Source organism: Pseudochaenichthys georgianus, chromosome 5 (genome assembly GCF_902827115.2).
Source record: "Pseudochaenichthys georgianus chromosome 5, fPseGeo1.2, whole genome shotgun sequence".
Classification (NCBI taxonomy): domain Eukaryota; kingdom Metazoa; phylum Chordata; class Actinopteri; order Perciformes; family Channichthyidae; genus Pseudochaenichthys; species Pseudochaenichthys georgianus.
The window spans coordinates 18,109,338-18,134,475 of NC_047507.1; the positions used below are offsets into that span (position 1 = coordinate 18,109,338).

Sequence of the window (25,138 nt, forward strand, 5' to 3'; positions counted from 1 at the left end):
GCATGAATAAAATAAGCTTTGGTGAAATGCTAATTCATTATACAAATTTGTTTATCAGAATCTTATTTTAAATAATTGTTGGTCTCTCAATCATTATCTCAAGACCCTTCACATTGTTGATTTGCCCCTTTGGAGGTGGCTGGACCCCGATGTGGGACAATAAGATGAGCTTTACATACACAGACTAGCGGCACCTTGACCAGCTCTGCTGAAATTCAGTTTGTTCTTTTCTTTTTTCTTGAAACTGTTCATTTTTAGACTACGGCTGTATATGTTCCCTGCTCCTTCATTCCTCTAGTTCCCCTGCCCAGGTGTGCTGCCAGGTGCACCTGGAAGTCTTAAAGCTCCAGTGCAAGCAGAAGGGGGGGGGGGGGGGGGGGACTGCTGTGTTTCTGGATATTTGTGCACGTCACATGTTTGATTATAATAAATCCTATGGATTTGATCATTTTAAAGGTGTCTGTGTTGTATTTGGGTCAGTGGTGGGATTGTGTTATCCCCATAGGGCCACCTAAGGGTGGGGCGTAACACACTGCATATGTATCCAAACTAAAGATAAGGTTCTGAACCTCCTTCTCCTCTGGTGTACAGATTGAAATGGAAAACTAATACATGTGTTTCCATTTTAAGACCAATGCTGTAGCACATATTTGTTCTGCCTTTTCTTTAGCAGAACAAATATTATCCATGCCAAAACTCTTGGGATATTCCTCATTCCTCCATAGATAGTTTCAAAATATCCAGTCTCCTTTGTCGATATTGAACTTTGTCAATGGGTCAATTTTGCACAACTTTCCATTCCTTGAATGTTTACTCTGCATGTTATATTAGAATAAACAGCGCTAGTCAAGTCCAGTCAATTTTATTTAGATAACCCAGAATTATTAATGACAAATTTGGCTCAGACGTCTTAATACTAACTCTAACTAAAGCCACAAGTAAACTATAATGCAGTTACTCAATCCATCAAAAACATTGTGAACAAGTCATATTGGATTTCCACAGTAAAGTCCTAAATAAGTCATGTTCTCCTTTTCATCACAACACTTTTCCATCGGTAAGGGTCCTTGGGTAGCAGCCAGACAGCTCCACAATATCCGGCCAATCTCCATAACGGTTGGTGCTCACATCATTAACAGCTTTCTGATGGGTGGACAGGGAAGAAGACATTGCTTTTTCCATCAATTATCTTACCTTTACTTGTTTTTTACTTTAAGTGTTCTTTAAAATAGATGTCTTTTCTGACACAAATGGAGCAGGCTCACTAACCTTCTCAAAGAAGCTTGTGTTGTCTCTCCCTGCTCCTCCAGCAAACACCCAGTTATCTCTGCGCTTCACAGACGTGATCAAAGTGCTTCCCATTCCGACAAACACCTCCCTTATCTTGTCTGTCATTCTGCCACAAAGTAGTAAAAGAGGGTCATGTTGTGTGATATGAAACCGTGTCAACTGTTGAATCATTGAGATGTGGACTTACTTTGCTGTCACATCCTCAAACGAGGCCACCAAGACAATCATTCCAGGATCTATGTTCTTCAGGTATTCCAGGATGGCATCTGAATCTTTTGATATTAAAAAACATCATCTGAAGGTTTCAATTCAACTTTTTTATTTAAAACAAGAACAAAAAAAAACGAAAAACTCTTACTTCCACTGTTCATATTAAGGTAGGCAAATGTTTCCACATCTCCATTTTCACCTGAGGTGGAAGAAAAACACGTTATTTCATATGATAACGGACCAAAGTAGATCCTCAACTCTTCTGAAGCTTTTGATCATATCACATGATCTTCATCAGCAGATGGCATTTACCCAATTGTTATGGAAGTAAAGAAGTTATATTATCCTATTTTAGGAGCACTTCAAGGTTTTTTCCCATTTCATGTGTGATGAAAATCATAGAATAGGACCAGAAGCTCCAGTACAGCTGAATTTAACCTCAGACAAGATTGTTTTAAAAACTGCTGCGTCCAAGTTCAAAACTCAAATATAATCATAAAAGAGCTCTGAAGATGTTATCAACATATATATTGTTGGCTACAATTCTGTAGCCCCGGACAATTCTACCTCAATAATATAATACATTAACCGTGCTTTACGTCAACCTCATCAAGACACTAGAGAGGACGGCAGGACTGTAATTTGCAGTGTTCAGTGAATGCAACAGAGGCAAGACACCAGACCAATCAGAGAGTTGCATGGAAATAAAAGTGTGCTTGTGTCATTCAAGCTCGGCTCGTGTGTGTGTGTGTGTGCGCAGTGCGCACTATATGGCAGTGAAACAATAATACAGTTTGAAAGGGGAGTGAATCAGCAAAATCTGAAATTTCACTCACCATTTACAACCACAATGTTCAATCCTGATCCCACATTATTCTTCACATTGCTCATAATGCTGTTGAGATACAAATAAGGTTGAGATACAACACATTGCAATCCTTTGTCAATTCATGTACTAACCATAACATAACGCACATTTCACCCTCAAAACATATCTTTGGTCCGATTACATTAGCTGCTCCGCTGACGATGTAAAAAGAAAAATGGTCGGGCGGACAGACTCTGGAGAGGCCGCACTTTGCCTTGGGTGCTGTTGTAACTGAAAATGCACATGGAAAAATTACTTCTGATTTTGCAGGAAGTTAAACATAGTTAATGTGTAGGGGCCGGGCATATGATGTCAAAAATCTATCATGATTAACTGTAGCTGTTTTGAATTTTGTCTTGGTAACCTTAACTCTATTGAACCCTAAAATAAAAGATCGGTAATATTAAGATGTGGCAAATACAAATGAGGAGAGGTAGTTCAAGATTTGTGATGTAATAAATAAAAGTTAGCTCACTGAGAATATTCCTTGCTTTCTTCTGTACATCGAATGAATTGAAGGAGACTGTCCAGGTTATTAGGAGGACAACTATTACAACAGCAAGGGGCAGAACAGCTGAAACCACAAAGAGAAGATAGATGAAGATTGGCAGACATAAAACCTTGACTACTTGTTTTGGAAGTAAAGTGAAATCTTACCTTTATTTCTCATATCTGAGATCAAAAGAACTTTCGGTTCCCAAAAGAGCTGAGACTTTTAAAATGTACGTCAAGTATTTCCAGTCAGCAGCAAAGTATTGTATATACAGGAGAGCTTCTGAATCTCTGAACACTCCCTGACTACCACGCCTTCGAGGAAAGGTGTTTAAAAAAAATGTGATACATTAAAACCAGGATGTGGAATTATAGACCCAGCCACTGTTTACTATATGATCAGGTTTCTCTCTTCTCCAATGTCAAATATAGGACAGTGTCTAACAGTAACAGATACTCTTTGTGGTGAACAATGTGGTTTGCAAACAGAAGACAAGGGAATGTAACAAGAGGGGAAAAAAAGCTTTTAGCTCCGTGTTAAGTGTTGGATGTGTACATTTGAAAGAAAAAATATTTTAAGAATCCCTGTGTCATTTATCCGTTTTCAATTTGAATGTAAATGTTAGGAAATCATATGTGTGTGAAGTTATTTGTGTAAACTAGTATTATACAAAGATTCATACAGACTTTAAAATAAAGCAGAATTCATCTCTCACAAAGGGCAAATAAATAAGCACAATACAGTAGGCAATACAAAAATAAATGTAAATAAACTTAAAACAGGTGAGAAACATTTCACAAAACACCTTTATTTTACCTGTGATACAGGAAAATGTCACTGAGAATAAAACTGTTTTTCTGGCCAACAGGAAGTGCCAATTCTGGTATTTCAGTAAACACAACTTACATAGAACAAAACAGTGTGTGTCAAGGCATTTTAGTCCCTACTTCTAATGGATGGAAAACACTGTTTACACAAGAATTAGGGGTCATGGACTGTTAAAATTGTGAAAGGCATAATTAGGCCGAGCCCTGGTGTCAGTAAGCATCTGCAGCGCTGATCCTCCAACAGAAGCTCAGGCCGAGCTTTCACCTGCCTCGGGGGGTCCAAACTAAAAAAGCATTTCCCTGCAGGCAGTAATGAACTGATGTTATGACTGTTATTAAAGTCCAATCATAACAAGGTCATAATTTATCCATCATAAAACAGTAGCTGATCGGGGGAATTAAAGCCTCTGTGTGGCCATGTTTTGACAGACATCGGGCTGAAAAAGGAACGAACTAACTCAATGTTTGAACAGCTCCAGAGCTCGAGAACAAAACCAACTGGAAGCAAATTATTTACACAGACGATACGAGGCAAGAGCTCAAGATATTTTAAGCTATTCATATTTTAATGTATTTAATTACTCAAAAAGTAGTTGCCACACATTGAACACGGTGCCATCCGAGGGCCGAGGAGAGCAACCAGTCTGTTATACAGCTTTGACAAGAATAAATTACTTTGAGAATTAAAAAACTTAAATTGAAAACATGTTTCAAATGTACAATAAGTATGTGCATTAGATTTTGAGTTTATAAATACCATGAAGTATTTTTCCGTCACACGTGGTTCAATAGAGGGCTGTTAGTGCCACATATGAAGGAATTTACATTATAAAAACGTCAAATTCCCAACATGGTGTAATACTTAATGAAACCAATAGAGGGTCTATGTGTACCACGTTTTACTGATAAGCATTATGCATTCAGAGAGTGACTATAACACTGTAGGACCAAAATATGCATATTTTGTTCTTTTAAAAATAGAAGAATTTCCTGTCCGCTTAAGCAGGAATAATAAACAGTTCCTTTTTGATAAAGCACAGATGCTCTTCAAAGAAGAGACAGAAAGAGTGAATTATGCAGGACATGAGTTGGACAGAACAAGGACAATCCAAGCAGATGGCGAACACATCAGCCACTCCTCTGCATGAATACATTTAATAACCCAACATAAATATTTCTAAAATGAACACCAGAGTATAAATTACATGCAGAAGTCAGCGTTGACATAATTCACACTATCATCAGTAATTCTAGAGGACAACATAAATATCTCCAACATGAACACCAAAATATAAATGATATGCAGTCGCCCTCACTGACATAATTCACACCATTCCTATCAGTAACTTTAGAGCAAACCCTTTCTTAAGATATTTGCAAAAATCTGCAAGAATAAAAGGAACTTTAAACTCTTTAGGGGGCAACAGATTGATTTCATTGCTTAATTGTTTATCATACCAAATCTAATTCAAAAGAGAAGCTTTAGTGAGATGATTTTCTGATTAATTATTTATCAGTATAAGCTGTCGCCACATAATAATGTCACTCGGGACTCCCTAGCAGGTGGGGTTGGGGTTGTGGCAAATGCAGCTTTCAAAAAATCAGCCGAGAAGTCAAATTAAAAGAGTCTGTGATCTCTGAAGGAAAATCATGCACTTAATTAAGAAGTGTTCTGTATTTTGATTTGTTTTTAACATGGCAATTACTGTGATTTGTTTACATTTTGATATGTTATTTCAAAAATTTGATTTTAATTTTTGTGTCAGTGGCACAGCCTTTAGTCAACCATTCAGGAGAATGTATTTCCAGTGCGATCAGCAGCACTGGTCTTCTAATATAACATCTGATCGAGGGGCCATAAAGGTTTCAGAAGGGAGGGAGCAGAACAAGTGAGAGATACTTCAAGGTGAGCTGAGGTATAAGCTACACTGACAACAATATTGATGGAAGTACAACACATCAACATCTTAATGACTTTTTTCTCACAAACTGATATACACAGTTGGACAGTAAGAGGATGTGAGCACAATTAGCTGACACTAAAATGATGTTGGAGCGGCTGAAATACCACAACCTTTACTCCTAACCTACTAATAAAACTGTAGGCACAGACGGAGTACGACCTTGATGTTTAAAACTGGGGAAGTGATGCTTGAAAAGATCTAGTAAACCCATTAATGGGGCGAAGCCTGCGAGCTAGTTCAGGCAGTCAACTCGAGCACTTATGCTGCATTCATACATAACGCCCCTTGCCACTCTACAACCAACCAAACAGAGTCTCCTTAATATGCCGCTCTATTTAACCTGCCAGATATCTCTCTATGCTTTGCTTGCTGCTGCTATCGCTGCAGCTACTTCCACGTGGCTGCTGCTCGCTGCCCCACCACCACCCCAGCTTCCACCTCTAGGCTCAGGGTTAGTTATTTAATCATCACTCATCGTGCTATGTATATCTGTGGAGTGATGAGGCCCGAGCCTAGTCGCCAAACTCAACTATATGCTACTTCTAATAAACATGTTAAAGAGACACGTGAGTTGTCTGACTGAACTGGCATTAAACATAAGGAAATAACACTCTCATAAGAAATCGAGCCAGATGAAGAATACAAATCCAGAAACATAATCCACAGGTGCAACAAATCCATTATTGAATTAGTCAGTCGTCTGAAAATTAAATCATCTCTTTTATAGGAGATTCAGTCTTTATATTATTGTTCAGTGAATAAAAAATCCAAACATTTTGTAAAAAACAAGACGTTTTCAATTCCTCGATATATAATAGGTTTAAGATTTTTTTTTTTTTTAGACTTGACAAGAAAACACATTTGAGCTTGAAGAAAAAGATGAAGGGTATTTTCTTACTTTTTTCTGATGTTGACTGGATCAAAGGATTCATCTACAAGGAAAACAATCTTTTGCTGAAGTCCTTAAGCACACAATTCATCCAAAACTAACTCAGCCGGTCCTGCAGCATCCCCCTCGGACACTTATTCCAGAAGATCCTGTCATGAGAAAAAAAGACATGACGTGTGAAGAGAAGGAAAGTAACAGCTGTGTTTCTGTGGGATACACAACGGTGAAAAGTGAAAAATATAGTCAGGGTAGCCATGAAGCACTGACCTCATCCGACTCCTCTCCCACTGTGCAGGGCCCCGTGTCCCCCCCCTCTGTCATGGCTGAACCCTGTTCCTCCATTCCCCTCAGCGTGGAGTATCTGTAACTCGCCTCACTGAAAACAAGTGACAGACCAGGGTGATGAGTCCATACTGCACTGAGGATTTGAAATACTCTCATACACGCTCATTTATAAAGTCTGCTTACTTGACTGGGTAGCAGTATTTTCGGATGATCAATAGAGCAGCAAGTATTGCCGCCACAGAGACGAAGACCACCGATGCAATAACCCCAGGGTGAATTCGACCTAACCCTGCCTAAAAAGACAAATTAATTCAATCCAATGAGATCTAACAGTGGGGTAGTTAAAGAGCCCATAAACCTAACAGCTCAGTTCATGATGTGTGGCTCAGATAAAAAAGGAAATACGGGCAGGAGACATGACAGCTGAACAGCGTGTGTGTTATGGATCACACTGGTGTACGACCCAAAAGCTCAACAGCAGGAGTGTGAATCACAGGCCCAGCAGGGAAACGGAAGCAATTTTGACAATAAATGATCACACACGTCAGCACTAGGATCACAAACCAATATCTTTAAAGTCAGAGCTACGCATAAGATCATACACTCTGTAATGTTAGGATTAGAGTGTGAAAACTTTAATCTTTAAGTGTTAATTATGATTCACAAGACCAGAAGGTTACAATTCAACAATTAATCACACATCAGGAGGTGTCTGAGCTGAAAAACAATGAAGCTGTGATGAGATATCACTTCACTTATATTCACGTTATTATTTAGTATCAATATAAATGTGGCCTATCACTTTCTTATTATACTTTTTTAATTTAAGGTGCTGAATTGAAGTTGAAAGCTTAATATTCATCTTTTACAGACTATGGCTGAACGACATCTTTGATTTGTAGCTTCCTATACAGTTAATCAAGTGCATACAGTCTGAGTGGAGACACAAAGTCTGCTAAACGTAATATTATCATTATTATTTTTTAGAGTAATATGAATCTTGATGGATGTGTATGTTTAGTTAGTTCACTTTGCTAGAACTTCAATGATTCCGAAAGTTCTGTAAAACAGTGAGTATTGTGCATGAAAAAACAGAATGTAGCCTAACAATAGGTGTACTTCTTAGCGTTTTTAGTGCATATTGTAATAACTTGAATTAAATCAGCCTGTATGGTTCTTCAACGAATAAGGTAAACATACCCATATTTAAATTTCCCAAAACTCTTTGCCTTTTTGTACAAAAGGTTAAAAGTCACGGCAAACAATATACACGGAGTTACTTTTGATATGTTCCTGATAATTACATGACTCGCCATTGTAACACCACGGTCATAATAAACTGTTTGTATTTTGGCATGTCCAGGGCTATGTCTTTCAAACTATAGATAGACCATTACCGGAAGATATCAGCGGATTTGTCAGACTTTTTCACATATTTACCTTTTCTGCTGACATCCTCGTGACTTATCAAGCCCCAAATAGTTTTGGGGAATTGTAATAAGTTAATACTAAATGTTTTCTGTAAGTTATCGCGCTGGGTCAAACCATGGTTGTTTACTTCCTGGTTGCTCAAACCTGTTGCAAGCAGTCGACGCCCCCTTTCAGGACACGTCACTCGACATTTGGTGTATGGTTTTGTGTCACGTGGCTTTTATGAGGAGATGCAGTCTATGGATGAAATACATGTATAACAGTATCGAGGTTTGTAGTTTTTAATGCACACAATGCATTTTTTTTTTATTATTGAAAAAACACCCAAGCCTCAAATTCCTCTACAGTATCTTCTAGAAAAGGGAACACATTTCTGTGGAACATCCATTTTGGCAAAATTCCTGAGTCATACATCATAATATTATGCATAAAGATTATATTTAAAATATTTAAAAGACTATGAAACGTATGAGAGGTGCTCGGAAACCGCATGTGTTCCCCTTCAGGCACATCATAATATGCTAATGTTCAACCATGTGTCTATTCTATTTATTTCCTCATTTCTAAGTTCTTGTTTTGGTGTGTCCGTTACATACTACACATAAGCTGGTTGTAAAAAAGGGTTTTGCAAATAAGAGAAAACTTCTCAGACTGATCATAAAATGTAATTGTGTGAATATCAGTATTTGACATAGAAAAGTGCAGACCTGGGTCCAGCATGCTGGATGGGCCGACTGAGTTGTCAGCCACTGATCCAGTGTGGGGTAATGTTTGATTAAAACTACTAGGAATCGCAATGTGATGAATGCATATTAGTTTTCCTCTTCTTTTCATTTAATTTGTTTCCTGTCACTGTCAAGCGGCAATTCATCTCAGGCTGAAAATGATTAATTAAACTTGTATAAGCCGTTCATCAGGTTTGATCAGTGTTTTGGAAAGATTAAATGACCTGCCAGCCCCATGAGCTCCCCATCTGTTGGTGCAGGTTCACCTGTGAACACGGTTATTACAACAAGGGATTATTGTGACTATTATATACATCTTTATATATATATCTATATATACACACAGTATACACCTACACACACCCTCACACAGTATGTATCATTTAGTAAGGCTTAATAGGTGAATAGCTTTGCCACAGCAGTTTCATTAAATTCACACATGGAATCAGCAACACTGTCTTCTCAAATCATATTTAATTCAAACAATATATATATATATATATATATATATATATATATATATATATATATACACACACACACCTTATTTTCAATTACATTACAAATTATAATAAATATAGAACAAAATAACGCAATCTGCAATGTAGAAATCCAGGCAAAAGTTAAATGTCAGAAATCTTCTGCGTAAATAGAAGCTCTAGGATGTTATCTAAAAAAAAGTTAACATATTATTTTGGTAGCCAAGACTTCTGTAAAGACTCTTTCTACCATCAGATGTGCTACTGAATGGGCCACCACCCAATGTCTTACTTATTGAGTCAGTCCCACTCCCTTACACACTGACATGAGTATCGATGGAGACACAAAGCCCCGGTTAGTTTCACATGGAAAGATGTTTGTGAATGGGTTATTCAGTACTGATCAATAAGCTAGGCCTCAAAAACTTGATGAAGCCATTCACCCACCGTCAATAACTTATGATTTATTAATTTAGATTCTCTTGAGCTTTGAGTCAAGCTAGTTCATAGTACTTCCCCGTCTTTGGATCGAAATAGCAGTTCAGGCAAGGATCATAGAGCAGATTCAAATATTCATCCTCCTTTTCCTGTTCATTCAGCGACTCATCCCGTCCTGTTATAAAGAAAATCACTTGATATTAATTGTGCAATACATATATAACAATACATACATATAACGATGCAATTGTAATTCAAATCAATGACGTTTGCGAGGGTACCATATTTTTTGTTCATGCATGTCAAATGTAAATTGTATTTTCTATGTACAGTAGCATAGTCATGCCAGAGATAAGTAAGGGCCTCCTCTATCAGCTGTTACTGAAATGAAATAAGAAGCCCGGATGGCGAGGTGACCTTCAGACTCAGGTGGATTTAAAAGTTTTGTCGCTGCCATTCTTTCCTTCATCAATCAAGTCCTAAAACAGTCCCCGTACCACATTATGATGCAGTAAAGAGATTCCCTGTAATCCCCGCTACTTTAAAGTGGGAGCATTTCGCTGTTAAATTGACAGGCAGTTAAATGCTAAAAAGGTTATGGAATACTCCAGGAGGAACATTTTTATCTTATCAGAACTTTGGCGACGATAATGAAAACTAATTATAAGACACATTGTGTAAGAGCTTTAAAAATGATGTTGTAAACTCAAAAGGTTTCATCAATTAACCTTGCCGATGTGTCTTGGGGGTGCAGACCTGTAATGAGCCTGTCTCTTTTGACCTATGGAGTTATGTGGAGGACAGAGAGCTCCACTCTCATGGGTTTTTACTCTTAATTAGATACAGTTTCACATGCTTTCTCACAGTGTTGAGAGCGGTCTTTGGGTGGAAGCTCTGACACCAGTGAATGTTTCCATTAGTACTACGCTTTTACATAATTACAGTGGTAAATGTTAAGGCATTGTATTGTTTGCCGTCTGACTTTAAAAAAGGACATCAAAGGGTGTTTGGGGGCAAAAGTACCAAATTAACATTACTGTACCTCCGATTAGATCCAAATTGTTCCATGTGTTGGCTGACCTTCTCCCATGGCTGAGAGGGATTAAGGGAGGGCTGAGCACGTCCATCCACTCCCTAGGTAAAGGGCCATAAAAGCATACAGTCATGACAACCCATGCCATTACACACACTATCCTACTGTACCATGCCCATCAAATCGACTCCATATGACGTTTTAACAATGAAGCCCCATCATGGTGAGCTCTCAGAAGCCCATCTTAGCCTCTATTGTCCTTGAGCCCCTTCTCCTGCACACTTAGCCTCGCCGCCGCACAGTTTCACCTGAAGGATCATTTATTAGACTCTGACTCAAGCTGTGATTTGCACATGTCTGAATTCTGGCCCAGAGTAAGGGGCCTAACCTTGCCTGTGTCTCTGATGCCCCTTTCACACCAACGCGGTTTCAGCTCCGGCTCGGAGCTGGAGCCTGAAAAGTACCGTTTTTTCCTGTTCACACCGCAGAGGCGCCGCCTCTTAGCTCCGGAATCCGGTTCATTTCCAGCTCCAAAAAATTGTCGGTCTTGAGGCAAGAGCTTCGGAGCTAAGAGGCGGCGACACTTACGTCTCTCTTACATCGAGGCGGGGGCAGGGGCATGTGATGTTTGTAAAGTTCCAAGTAAAGTCGTCCCTTGTAAAGTCGTCCGATGCCTTCCATTTCGTTTCGTAAGAGGATAACCAAAGCGAACAGCGCTTCAATACAATCGTCCATTGTTGTTGTTGTCGATGTGAGGGATTTTCGCGCGGTTTGGATTTTATGAAGCAGGCACGTAAACGGTGACGTCATGACGCAGCAGCGGCAGCTCTGGGCGGTGTGAACAGAGCGGGAGCAGAAATGGGAAACCGGAGCTGAACCAGAAAAGCTCCCGCTCGGAGCTAGAAAGGGAAAAGCGCTGGTGTGAAAGCCGCATGAGAGCAGGGCTGACTTTGTCTCTAAATGAGTTTATCTTCCCCGTCTGAGAGCTACACAGGCTACAACTATACATCAATCATTTTTCAGTAAAGTGCAACACTGCTCTTTTAGTGCGGAGCAACAGATTAGAGGAAGAGAGGAAAAAATGCCACAAGATGAATTATTACATGAAAGCACTGTAGGATTCATTTGTTTAACAGAATCCATAATACGGTTAGGCTATACATCAGTTGCACAATTATCTACTTACATCTTTTGCCTCCATGACTGACTTTTCTAAGGAATCGGATCTCCCGGGGGAATTGATTCCAGGCTCCACAAAGGAACCAAAGCAAGTGGTGAGCCTTTTACTCATCTTCTGCCTCTGGACATAACATCTCAGAAGTGCACATCATAGTACATTTAATTAGGTACTATAAATCCTAAACTGTGCAACATTTAGCTGACATCAGATTATTTAAACATTCATTATTAATGATTGATAATGTCTCTCCCTCTGAAGGGGTACATTCACCAACCACATTATAGAATGGTCACTAAACTAAAATCCTGACCTGTTAATGCAACCAGCACGCTAAGTAGGTAAACATTTACATTTATAGTATATTCCCTGATTATTATGAATTTTGGCGATAAAGAGAATTTGGGTATTAGTGCATGCCAAATAATCCTCCTTTATTGCAGTAAATACTATAATAACATAAGTATAATACTGTTAGTGATGTGCTATCTGGAACTTAATGCACATGCAAAACTGTTAGATAGTATGTTAAACTAAAACTGTATGAATCAGTAAAAAGTAAAATGCACAGTTTGAAATAGAATTTACATACATAAAAACTATTGTTACCATAGATTCATCCCGATGAAATACAAAACCAATGCAATGATTTACACCCACATACAGGCCATTCATTCATATCTCATCTCAGCATGCATTCAAACCAGAATAATTTCTTTATTCCTTATCTCTTGCCTTTAAAGTGATAAAGTACATTATCTCTGTCGAGGCTCTGATTTTGCTTTCTAACAAAGGCCTTTACCCACTCTAACACCCCTTTGACGTTGTAATAGGCAAGAACATAGCACAAAAGTTAACGAAAGCAATTTTCGAGGACAAAGGCCTCTGCTTCAGAGCTGCAAATTGAACTTTCAATGTTGAAGGAACTTGGTGTGGGTTATTAAAGTCTTCTATTTTCAAGTAATTATAATCGAGATACGGTGGAATCTGTGATAAAGGGAATAAATTAGTTTGATTTCATTCGAGTGAGCACACTGTTTTTACACAGCAGTGAAGTTTATTGAAATCAAGCTTTCCAAAAACCTCCCAGCTAAACGGTGTCAAAGCAACTCTGTTTGTCTGACACTGCAATTGAACAGAATTCAACAATTGTCTTTATTGTGAGAACAATTTAAATCCTACTCTTGGGTCCTGTGACAGCCTGATTTGTGGTTTTAACATTTGGTATTCCAGCCAGAGGCAGACGCAAGTAACAAGCAAAGAAACATGTTAAAAATGCTAATGCCCTGGCACCATTAAGCACAGCAACAGGAGCATTTCAGCTGTTAAGAAAACTGTAGCCCTCAAAAGCGAGGAAGCCTTGCAGTGATGCCAAGATCCTCAAATAATACCATGATAGAATTCACTGGAAGGGTGTCTCAGAATGCAATTCCTGAAAGAAAAGGAGCAATAACAACGACAAATCCTGTGCAGCTGCTCTTCCAATATGTAAATCAAAGCTTCAGAGTCTTAATTCAGTACAGCTGCGGATGCTGTGTGAGGGAGAATGCTTAAGGTCTATAGCAATATTCATTTCAGTGGACATTCAATCAAACATAACCTCACTGAATATTTCAACCAAAAACATGTAAGCATTGAAATAAGAAAGTATTTCATCTGAGTTTACACATGTTCATGACAAGCTGCTTCGCTTTTCATCAATACATCAGAAGTGTTAGAGAGGAGGTGGTAGCATATTTGAGTTTCAGACCTATGATGCAATCCCTTTGTCTGGTCTTGTAACATGCAGCAGGATTGTGTACATCCACAAAGAGATGGAGAGGTGCAGACAACGGGCTCAGTGGTGTGAGGCGGGGTCTCCATAGCCCTCCGAGAGGAACTGAGAGATCCATCAATCTGCTGCCATGGTCGGGCCTGGTGTGTGTGAGCCTTTAGATTCAGCCCAGATGGTCATGTGAGATAGTGTATTACGTACCAAAGAATGTTTTATACCTCATCCTGTGATTTAACATTTTAAAATCTGCCTCAGAGAGTGTCCCTTCCAGGAATAGAACAAAAACACAGATCCAACTAAAATGTCAATATGGGTTGCACTTTAGTTCTTTTTCATCTTGTATTGAAAAAAAAGCCCGTTTAAAAGAACTTAAAAAATACGTTCTCTTCTGCTGTTAAAATAATCTGTCATTTTTGACAGAGCACATTTTTGATGTCCCCACTTAATCTGATTGTCAACTTCTACTTAATTGAGTGGTTCCTGGGCTACATAATATGCCTGTAGTTGATATTGGATTCCAAAAATAATAGTGGTACTTGTAAATTATGCTGCCTTCCCCAGTAATATAGCCCATTCATCAATATGTTTTCCTTTTGAGGTTAGACTTAAACTTTACTCTGCTTTAACCTCTGGGCAGCTACAGCGAGGCTTGTGGCTGCTGAGCATTGTGAACTACTGAGGCTCCTTCCATGCAGAAGAAGGCGTTTGCTTTATTAAGGACAGATTTGTTCTTGACAACAGCAGTGATAAATTATGCCGTTGGATTTTTCGAAAAGACTTGAACCAAAAACTGTGAGTGTCGAAAATTAATGATCTAGATATAAAAGTGTAATAAAAAGCTGCCAGTTATAAATCTGACAAGCATAATAATAAGTCAGTAACCAGAGGGCAATTTCTGAAGAATGAAAGATTTGTTGAAAGGCTGAGGCAGGGGCGCCGTAAGGGGGTGAAAAGTTAGGACGATTCTAAGGGCCCGTGACTGACGGGGGCCCCAAAATATTTAGAACATTAAGAAAAAAAAATGTAAGTAACCTTTTATCAATCCTCAATAATTAACATTAATAGAACGTTATATTGATAACGTACTCACTAAAAAACTTACGATTCATTTAACTTATTTTCTTCCAAAAGTTAATTATCCAAAGCCTATGTACACCCCCTTCTATTTACATGTAATGGTTTGGTCCTGCCTCCAAAGCGGTTCGGGCACCGGCACTTGCAGAGAGTGAAAGCATGTGAGGAGGGATGCTAGTACTTAGCCTACGTACGTGTGTTGTTGTACCATGTCTCTCAACGACTCAAAAAGTCAGGCTTTAAGAAAAGAAGAGAAAGGAGAGAAAGACAAGAGAGAGGGACTAAAGGGCGACAGCATGTCACCCAGTTTTTCACAAGAAAAGGTGTGGTCCATGAGTGGTGGAAATTAGTCTGTTAGCTAATATTTATTTTTACTAAGCTGACATTAAGTACTGTTAATATCTTTAGAGACAATTCAGAGGTTTTTCATTCACTGCTCTTTTAGCTGACATTTAAAAAGGTATGGTAGGTAATTCACTTCAGAAACACGTTTTGTTATATTCCATGGAATGCTCTTAACATCCCGATAGCAATGAATATATTAAATGCTTTGACAATAAATACATACAAAAATGTCATCTGTGGAAACCCTGGCGCTGTAAAAAGCACGACCAATCATCTGAGCCGGCCCGGCTAAAATAATTGGATGGCCTACCTGCCGGTCAGCCTTCCAACTGTGCACAAATCTCGTGCCCTCATTGGTCATGTGCGCGTTTGTGTGTGTTGGAGGAGGGGCTCTGTGAGGAAGTCTGAAGGAAGGGGCAGATATTTTTTTGGTTGTGTACTTTCAGATTCTAGCGCACTCGAGCTGGTTTCTCCATTCTTACCTACCTACCTTTAATAAATGCAGGCACATTTTTAGCGCCTATTCATACTAAATCAGTTGTCCCCCCCCTGATGCCAGGACCAACAGATCCATCTCGAGGCTCAGCAGCCCTGTCCCCCCATAAGGCTGAACGTGAACCAGCTTTTCTCCCAACTGAAGGAGGTGAGCAGCATTGTGTTGATTGACATGCTGCTTAACATATTTGAAGGGAGACTGGAATACAAAAAAATAAATATATATATCAAAACAAAAAGCTAACATCTAATTTTAATTATACATTTCAAATACAGTATTTTCCCACATAGCCAATGATCTACATAAAACAAAAAACTGCTTTTAGTCCATTTGGATGATGGACAGTTTGAAGCGTTGAGTGATCAGTCTGTAGTAGGTAAACAAAATGTTAATCACCGACATTTTGGTTATGATATTAATACTAATGTTATTATATTAAAGCAGGGGTGGGGAACCTCCGGCCCCCGGGCCGTATACGGACCGCTAGACAATTTCGTACGGCCCTCGAAGTAATTTATAAACAAAGTGGCCTGTGCCTGGTGGTGGGGCCCAATGTGATATATTTTCATGGGGCCCAAAATCCCTGGCGGCGCCCCTGGGCTGACGCATAACTAAATTGTTGGCTTAAAAGGTTAAATAATGTCTGAAAGATGTGAAGAATTTGAGGGTTTGTTGGAAAGCAGAGACTTAACTGAAATATTGGCTTTTAAAAGATCCCCTTTCATGCTATCTGTAGGCATACATTATGGGTCTCAGATATAAACAAATATAAAAAAACATGTCTATGATGCGTTTTGCTCAAAATACCAAACAGATCATGCATTGTAGACATCCCTCATATCCCTCTATTTCAGCCCTGTAATGGCGCATTTCCACTACACGGCCTCGCTCGGTATGGCTTCGTTAGGACTGGCTCACTTTATGGCGCATTTCCATAACAGTTTAGGAACTGGGGTAGTAACTATAGTAACGCAGTGTAGGCGGAGCCGTGACGTCATCTTCAATGCGAACCACACAAAACCAACATCAGCCGTTAGCTGTTAGCACTCAGAGCTCACAGCTCCTCATATCTGTTCAGAAGCTAGCCAAAAGTTAAACAAGTACAAACCACACACTGCCTGTGTCATGGCGAATACAGTCGCTGGTTTATTTATGTCTGTAGGCCGTTGTTGTGAGTCTGGACGGTCAGAGCATATACTGCGTTAGCTTAGCCGATCTCCATTTAGACAACACGCATTTTAAAAGGTTTTTCGCCTGCCGTCTGTCTGCAGACTTGTCAAAGCATTAATTCATGGTTGTTACTTCGGCATCATTTTGAAACGTGTATTACAATTAAATCACGGTCAAATATGTTCATCTTGTTGTAGTTGTAGCCCCCTTGCCAGCGATTCTCTCTCGAGTTTAGCATACTCAGCCCGACTCAGCCTGGTTGTTGGCCCGGAAAGAACCTCGATTTTATGGGGCCAGAAAAACTGTGAAATAGTACCTGCTAGCCGGTACTACGCCAAGTGGAAACGCAACCAAAAACGGGCCCCGCACGGCTCGGCACGCTTAAAGCGAGCTCCGTGCTGTATTCTCTGCTGGCCCCGCCCCCTTTGGAGCATGCAGGCTGACTGCTCTGCTCAGATGCAGCTAAATGCTGCCAAGATGAAACGCCATATATGTTCCAAACCACTTGAAGGATTATTTCTGAAACAGTATTGAGCTCAAATGCTTATTTTCTTGCGGGTTTACTACAAGGTGAGTACCTTTTTATATCCTGCTTTTTTACACATACTCTCTCCAGTACTGGTTAGCTCTGAGTGTTAGCGATGGCTGCTAATGTAAACAAAGACTATATTACTTCTAAAATACGTTGTGCATTGTTTCTGATAGCAACGTTTCCGATAGGACCGTGGGTGTAAAGCCAGCCCACATTTCCGATATTACGTCATATCCGACGCAAATCTGGGTCAGCTCCGTTGTACCCCCGTTTTTAGAGATGGGGGTAAGGAGGAAAAGTTTATTTTATTCTATGACACTTTGTGAGTTCACTGACCCACCGGGGACACATATTTATGTATAAAAGACATCAAAAAGTGCATTTTGCATGATAGGAGACCTTTAAAGTTAAAGTATTAATAAGTAGGGAAGAATTTAAAAAAACATCTGCATGTTTCAAACTGGATTTATAAACTCATCTTAACCCGCAATTAAATGTTGCCATGGGGACGGTAACTGTCATGTGACTCCTGTCCTTGAAATTCCATTTCACAGTGATTAGACTGAGACCTCTCATCCTACCACTTTCAGCTCAAGACTTTAACCACTATCGCTTAATGTTTGCAAGACAGGAGACCCTACTTTGCACACAGTGTAAAATGCATGCGCCTAGTGCCAACAGTGTGATGATTAGAGCAGGTTAGTGAAGTAACTGTTTATGCTTCCCTCGTGAAATGTCTGGTCTCAGTTAATAAAGGAGGAATCAATTGAGCAGTGTGTTTTTTACTCATGTCATTTAAGGCTAACAGTGCCACGAGATGTCTGTTTCAAAGCATACATGTTTTGATGTATGAAGTAAAGGCTGCATGTTATTGAGGAAACTGAGACTGCAATATTTGTTTCTGGTATGTAATAGTTGAGAAGAACAAAGACTAAATAGACTTTGGTCAATGTGTATACTGGAGCCAAATTATTTAGATTACTGTATACTGATGCTGTTTTAATTGCCACAAAATGTTCCTTTTTTGTGCGTTTCTTCTCTTCATCACTCATTTTCGTGTTGTTGTCAGGAATTAACAAGGCCTGCTTTAGTTGTATAATAAATAAAATGTTCAAGCAAGCTCTAAACTTATGTAGAAATCCCCCAAGTTCTGAAATGGCATAAACCTGAACTGAGATAGTGTGAAAAGTATAGAAACATTTGAACAAGTTTAATTTATCAGAGGAAGTCCAAAATACTTTCAAAGTCTGAGTGGAGTTTCTATGTGAATGTGGTAATGATTTAGAAGAAGTTAAAGAGGAGTTGGTTTGAGGGTTTTTCTAATTGACTGTATAGGGATGTCCCGATCACCTTTTTTTGCTCCCGATCTGATTCCGATCATTTGATTTTGACAATCTGCCGATACCGATTTTTCCCGATCCGATCTTTATGCAATGCATTAAGAGAAAAAAAAGGTAACAGATAACGGCTGGTCATCCAACGCGATGAATTCAGCTATCTTGGCTGTTTTTTGGCCTTTTCACTGTTCTGGGGCAGTTTCTCTTTCCTAAAAGTCTCTGAAAGTGTCGGTTGTTTCAGTGCCGTTACCTGAGTGGCCGCTGTGTACTCGTCGTGTTGTTGTTGGTGTTTGTTTCTCAGGTAGCGTATTAGATTGGTCGTGTTGAACGTAGCTCTATTCTTTCCACCACGCGGAACCTCTGCCTTGCAAACATTGCATCTGGCTGTTACACTGCCTTCGCTTTTAATTTTATAATACTTCCAAACTCCTGACATTTTCTCTGTCCCGACTCCCGAGTCACCAGCTGAACGTAGCCTCTCGTTAGCTTACTGCTACTATTAGACACTGCGCCCACTCTGTTGCCAGATAATAAGCAACCAGGTCTGAAAACAAGCCCAAAGAAAGCAACACATACATGATGTTGTGTAATTTTAAACCAAAACTAAGTCCTCAGGATGACTTTAAGATGTGAACATGGTCATTTTTGTTTTGTAACATTAAATAATAAAACAAAAAAATTCCGATCCCCGATTTTTTTCTCCCGATTCCGATCTTTTGAAAATCACGTGATCGGCTCCGATCCCCGATCACGTGATCGGATCATCTCTAGACTGTATAAACCCAGACTTTTTGAAAGATGTGGTACATTTAGAAGCTTGAATGAGGTTTCTACATCTTTGTATGTATGAGAAGATAAGAGTGGACAAATTAATGAAAAAAATGAAAATGTGTCAAATTTGAACATTCATTTGAATAAAAAAAGGAAAAATCATGGAAAAGATGAACGTATCAAGGATATGCATAATAAAGATTTATAGCAATGTTTCCGATTTCCTAATTTGTTTCACTGTTCATATCAACTTCAAAAGTATGAAAATGACAACAGCAGTTAAGGGAAAAGAAATACAACACGCTCAATTTATTCATACTAATCTGTGAGCCAGAAAGCCTTGATTTGCATATCTATCTGACAGTTGACATTTAGCCTTAATTCTGCAGTGACTGGTTATTATCTGATTGTGATCGTCAGGGAGTTTCATGTAAATGCAAGCAAAGACAGACTACATAAGGCAATATATAAAATACACTAGTCTTTTGTCACGTGTTCTCAACAAGACCTGGTTACAAACAACCCAGTTCCTTGGGACCACATGTCAGTTATTTTTAAAGATCTCTTCTGTATCAATACACAAGTACTGTTGTGTCAGCCTTTTCTTGTATTGCTGATTTTATTATATTTTTAGACATACACAGCTCAGCAGATTATTTATGCTACAAATGTGTGTGTGTGTGTGTGTGTGTGTGTCACATGCTTACCTAGGGTTTGATTGACAGAGTGGGTTCATTTCCTTCTGATAGTGGTGACCCTGATTAACTGGCTAGATCAGAAATATAAGAAAAAATGTAAATGTTTGGTTAAAAGATGTCCTCAAATACTCATAATTTAAGTACACATCCACCACTATCAGACTACGTTTTAAGTGTATTACTGAACATATTATCATTGCCTTACATCAGAAATAGTTCTGATGGACAAACTATTACAGGGAACAACCTATATTTTGTGAAGGGACCAATGTCCATAACATTAGCCTAGGTGCCCAATATCACAACAATGCCCTATCTATAGGCAAGCATCATCAAAACTGCCCCACCTACACCTGTGTATGCCCCACAGAGATCAAGAACCAACATCAAGAAATGCAAGGAACATTCTCTCTAAAACAAACACAAATATATGTGTGTGTCATGTCAAAAACAAACCTGAAGTCCACAGCAAGAAGTAGAAAAACAAAGGGGAGAACAATGTAGGGTAAACAAACCAAGATCAAGGGATCATTCAAATCTGTAATGTGTTCACAAATGTATTGCACACTAACTATTGTTTGGTGAGAAAGAATTGGAGCTGGGTTGTATTTGTTAGTTGGGCTTTTTAAAACATGAAAAGGTACATTCTGTGTGAGCTGTATGAAATAAGATAATAAATATTTCACATTCAGTGCGAGGTGGTATTCAGTGCATTACCCTCTCCATCTTGTCAAAGCTAAAGACCATATTATAGCCTCAGGAGGCTATTTAAATCTAGTGCCTGTTTAAAGGCTATTACATTACATGACGTTGATCAAGATGCAGTCATGCTGAAGCTGAAGTCCGTGCATTGCTTAAGTAAATGTAGCTATCTGCGTGCTCCAGTCCCTTCTTTATCTAATCCTCTTCTAAAAATAAGGCCGCACCTAAAATTGTACCCAGTGGAATTGTGCATGTAATGTGTACTGATGATGATGATGAGTCACCTGTCAGGTGATGGGAACAAATCGTTTGGTGAAGTAGGAGCTGAACCATTTCTGTACTCTATCTGTAATGTAAATCCCAGAGCCTCAAATGGTCAGTTAAAGTTGCCTGGACTACAGAATAAAAGAGAACGCTTGGGTCCAGAAGTCTTAAAAATACATTTGCTGCTAACAGAAATACATTACTTATTTTGATCACCTCTTAATAGAAGAAAATGTGGTCTGTGTGTGAACACAGCAGCACTGGCTGTCTGGAGCGGCAGAGTCTATGTGAAGACTTGGAACAAAATCTTCAGTATGACATCTCAGAAAAAAACCTTTAAAAAGTCTAAGCTTAAAGTTTGCTATACACAGAGGTGGGAAGTAACTACATGTAAGTACATTTACTCAAGTATTGTACTTAAGTAACATTTTGAGATACTTGTACTTTAAGAATTTCTGTTTATGCTACGTTGTACTTCTACTCCACTACAATTCAGAGGTAAATCATGTACTTTTAATCCACTCCATTTATTTAATATCTTTAGTTACTTTGCAGAATCAAAACATATAATATATATTATTCTGAAATAGGTCAATCTGCATAATAAGTCCCACTTCGGTAAGTATATGTTGATGCTAATACTTTTGTACTTTTACTTGAGTAACATTTTGAACGCAGGACTTTTACTTTACAGAGTATTCCTACACTCTGGTACTTATTTTACTCAAGTACAAGATCTGAGTACTTCTCCCACCTCTGGCTATACACCAACTTTGCCTACGCCTTTTTCCTTAAAACCGTAAAGAAAATGTAGTCAGAGGCCGTTTCTCAATGTCGAGTAAACCTGCTGCAGAGCCACTATTTCAAGTATACTACGTCATCGAGTGGCGCCGAAGGACTGTTTAAATGCATGTTAAATGCCCAGCATTCGGCGCCGCACTCGATGACGTAGTATACTTGAAATAATGGCTCTGCAGCAGGTATACTCGACATTGAGAAATGGCCCCAGTCTTGACCTCTAACGTTTGACCATTAACCACTCCTGAGCATCATCTGCTACCCTGCATGCTCAGTCAAATGACGCTATAAACGAAAGAGCTCCGCTGGTCTCTGATCAGCATTGTAGTAGACTGAATCATTTCTGGCTCTTTGCCTGCCCTCTGTTATGGAGACATAAACTCAGCAGGTACCTTTGAATCAGAACATTTGTTTTTGCTGCACTGCATTTCTGCGCTGCACAGACTTGTTTGGCAATATCCAACCAAACTGTTCTGGAGCCAGATAATTTATTTTTAACATCCATCTTACAGCCTTTTTTATCAAGTCAGTTTCCAGGTGATTGCTGTTGGATATGCCCCACTTTATTATTTGTTGTCTATATATGCTATTCCTATTACTAACCCCCGCATTGTAGACCTGCCACTCCTCTCCCATCTAAAATGTATTCCTCTCCCAACACATCTAATATGAATTATCCTCCTTTGATTTAAGAACTATCTAGGACTCATCCTTGCACACCTAAATTAAGAAGCTTGCTTCCAGAATTGTAATTTCTTACATGTTATTTAGTGAAGCGACAGCAGACACTTTTCTCCGCAAAGGAACCTGGCTGAATGCCAATGTAGGTGTTTCAGGATATAACTTATTTATATGTGACGGAAAAGGTAAAGGACATGTAGTGGTTTAGGTAAAGAGTTGTTTTACTGTACGATTACTGAACTCGTCTTCTGAACATTGACTATGTTGCTCTAAATGTTTAAGCCATGGCTTAATGAGCTTCTGGCACAGACACCGACAGGCAGGATGTTAGAAGAAGAGGCATCTCATCATCTTTATATTGAAAGCTAAATCTGATCATTATCTAGTGTCATTTTTAGGGTGTAGATTCTAAAAACTAGATAAAAACTAGACACATAGAACAGTCACACCCACAAGGCGGGGTTACAACAAACAGGATCAGTGTTTTAATACGAATCGGGTGGGTTGTTGACTTTGCACTGAGGGGGCAAGGTCCAAGCCATGTGAAGCTCTTAGACTCTTTCACCCCAAGCCTTTTTCACAGCAACCTACTCAAACCTATAGCCAGCTGTGGCTGACAAAAAGAAAACCAGGCATGGATATGCCAGAACTGGTAGAGGAACCTCCGACCAAGGGTGGCCATCTTTGACCCAACTCATGAAAAGATCAAAAATATATACGCTCTATTATTAAAAACGGACAAACCCAGACTGTAGGTAATTAATGGGAAACATTGCATTGGATTGGATTGCTCAAGGAAAGTGAGAACCATGGCAGTTGTCTTTTGGCATCATCAACCAGTAAAACAGTTGTAGCAAAAATATGTTTGATTTCATTAGACGACATTGCAAGTCCTCCAATTGGAATAATGTGCATGCACACTTAATGTTAATGCTGATGAAATATAGCGTTAAGCCCTAAAAGAAGCTGACATTTTCCAAGCTAAGACCGGGTGAGTATTTGCCTTGGTACAGACCTTTGAATGGACCCACCTTCTGTCTGATATCAGGGGGAGTATTAAACTCAAAAAGGATTTTGGTCATCTTTTTTCATACTGCCATATAGCTTTAACCAGACGTCATGGTCCATCAGAAGAACCTCTGATTTGGCAGTTCTTACCTCAGTCATGTGCCCACAGGGAGAATGTGCATCAAATACATATTAAGGTGTCTAAGTGGACACACCACTAAAGACGGCAACAGCAGGCACTTGAATCACAGCATCTAGAGGCAAGACATGGCTTGTGACTATTCACTTCCAAGGCCCCCAAACCTTTTCTTGTTTTTATCTTTGACAGACACCTGTTAGGTTTTTATTTATAGGTATATTATATTATATTTGTAGGTAATTCACTTCAGAAACACTTTGTTATATTCCATGGAATGCTCTTAACATCCCGACAGCCATGAATACATGAAATGCTTTGACAATAAATACATTCAAAAATGTCATCTGTGGAAGCCGTAGTACTGTAAAAAGCACGACCAATCATGTGAGCCGGCCCGGGTCAAATAACTGGATGGCCTACCTGCCTGTCAGCCTTCCATCTCGTGCACAAACTTATCTCGTGCCCTCATTGGTCATGTGCGCGTTCGTGTGTGTTTGAGGAGGGGCTCTGTGAGGAAGTGGCAGATTTTTTCCGGTTGTGTATTTTCAAATTCTAGCGCACTCGAGCTGGTTTCTCCATTCTTACCTACCCCACCTTTAAGTTTTATTTTTCAAAACTTTTCATCAAATAAGAACAATATTTGTGATAAATAAATTACTTTTCTGTGTTCTCTCATTTTGGCAAAGCATTTTCTTAATATGCTGATGGTGGTGCTGTTGCCATATTTATTTGAATAGTAAACCACTGTGACTGATTTGGAAAGGATCACATCGGGGTTTGTTCAAGTCGAGTGGAAACGTAACCTGTCACCGTGGAAAACTGTTCTGAGGGTACAGTACGAAGATACAACATTTGATTTGACACCCCATCACTGTGTCCATGAGAAGATAATCCCTGCATGAAGTCACAGTTCTGCTTGAATCTCAGTATATTAATGGATACCTGCATGTAGAGAAATAGTAACAGGGCTATGACCCCAGCATTTGTAATCATTCTATTCACTGGGGATCGTGCAGTGGACCCAGCAGGGCAGTGTTCTCTCTTCATAAGCGCAATGTGCTTATGTTAATTGCCCATAGATATAAATGACCTTCAATAGCCAAGAGCAAACCGCGCCATCCTTGAATTCTAAAAGGATTTGTGTGGATCATTTCAAATGACCTAAATATTTCCTAGTCACTGGGGGAAACTGTGGATATTATGCCAGTGTGCTTTTAAGAGCTATAAGAGGCCAATCAAT

The 25,138-nt window shown here is 39.2% G+C and overlaps 2 protein-coding genes across 11 annotated transcripts in view; both read right to left on the bottom strand.

Moving 5' to 3' along the window:
• Nucleotides 1-856: 856 nt before the first annotated feature.
• Nucleotides 857-9,266, bottom strand: LOC117447107 (protein FAM3C-like). Of its 4 annotated transcripts, XM_034083716.1 has the most exons (12): nt 8,267-8,415; nt 7,010-7,119; nt 6,809-6,917; nt 6,551-6,690; nt 3,026-3,988; nt 2,844-2,942; nt 2,476-2,599; nt 2,337-2,395; nt 1,649-1,699; nt 1,478-1,562; nt 1,270-1,396; nt 857-1,143 (listed from the first exon to the last, which is right to left on the bottom strand). In XM_034083716.1, exons 5-12 carry the CDS (start codon nt 3,036-3,038, stop codon nt 1,039-1,041), a joined length of 663 nt encoding a protein of 220 aa, XP_033939607.1. In that variant the 5' UTR covers nt 3,039-3,988; nt 6,551-6,690; nt 6,809-6,917; nt 7,010-7,119; nt 8,267-8,415; the 3' UTR covers nt 857-1,038. The 4 variants fall into 4 exon arrangements, with proteins under 4 accessions (XP_033939607.1, XP_033939606.1, XP_033939605.1 ...); XM_034083715.1 differs by lacking the exons at nt 3,026-3,988; nt 8,267-8,415 and adding an exon at nt 9,207-9,266; XM_034083714.1 differs by lacking the exon at nt 3,026-3,988.
• A 395-nt stretch (nt 9,267-9,661) lies between these two features.
• cfap20dc (CFAP20 domain containing) overlaps nt 9,662-25,138 on the bottom strand; it is a 31,651-nt gene continuing 16,174 nt past the window's right edge. For 6 of the 7 annotated variants that reach the window (XM_071203120.1, XM_034084186.2, XM_034084185.2 and 3 more), the window contains 3 exons: nt 20,316-20,377; nt 10,942-11,033; nt 9,662-10,074 (listed from right to left, as the gene is read on the bottom strand). In XM_071203120.1, coding sequence (XP_071059221.1) covers nt 9,956-10,074; nt 10,942-11,033; nt 20,316-20,377 — 273 coding nt within the window. In that variant the 3' untranslated portion in view covers nt 9,662-9,955. The remainder of the gene's footprint in view (nt 10,075-10,941; nt 11,034-20,315; nt 20,378-25,138) is intronic. The other variant, XM_034084184.2, reaches the window with a different exon arrangement.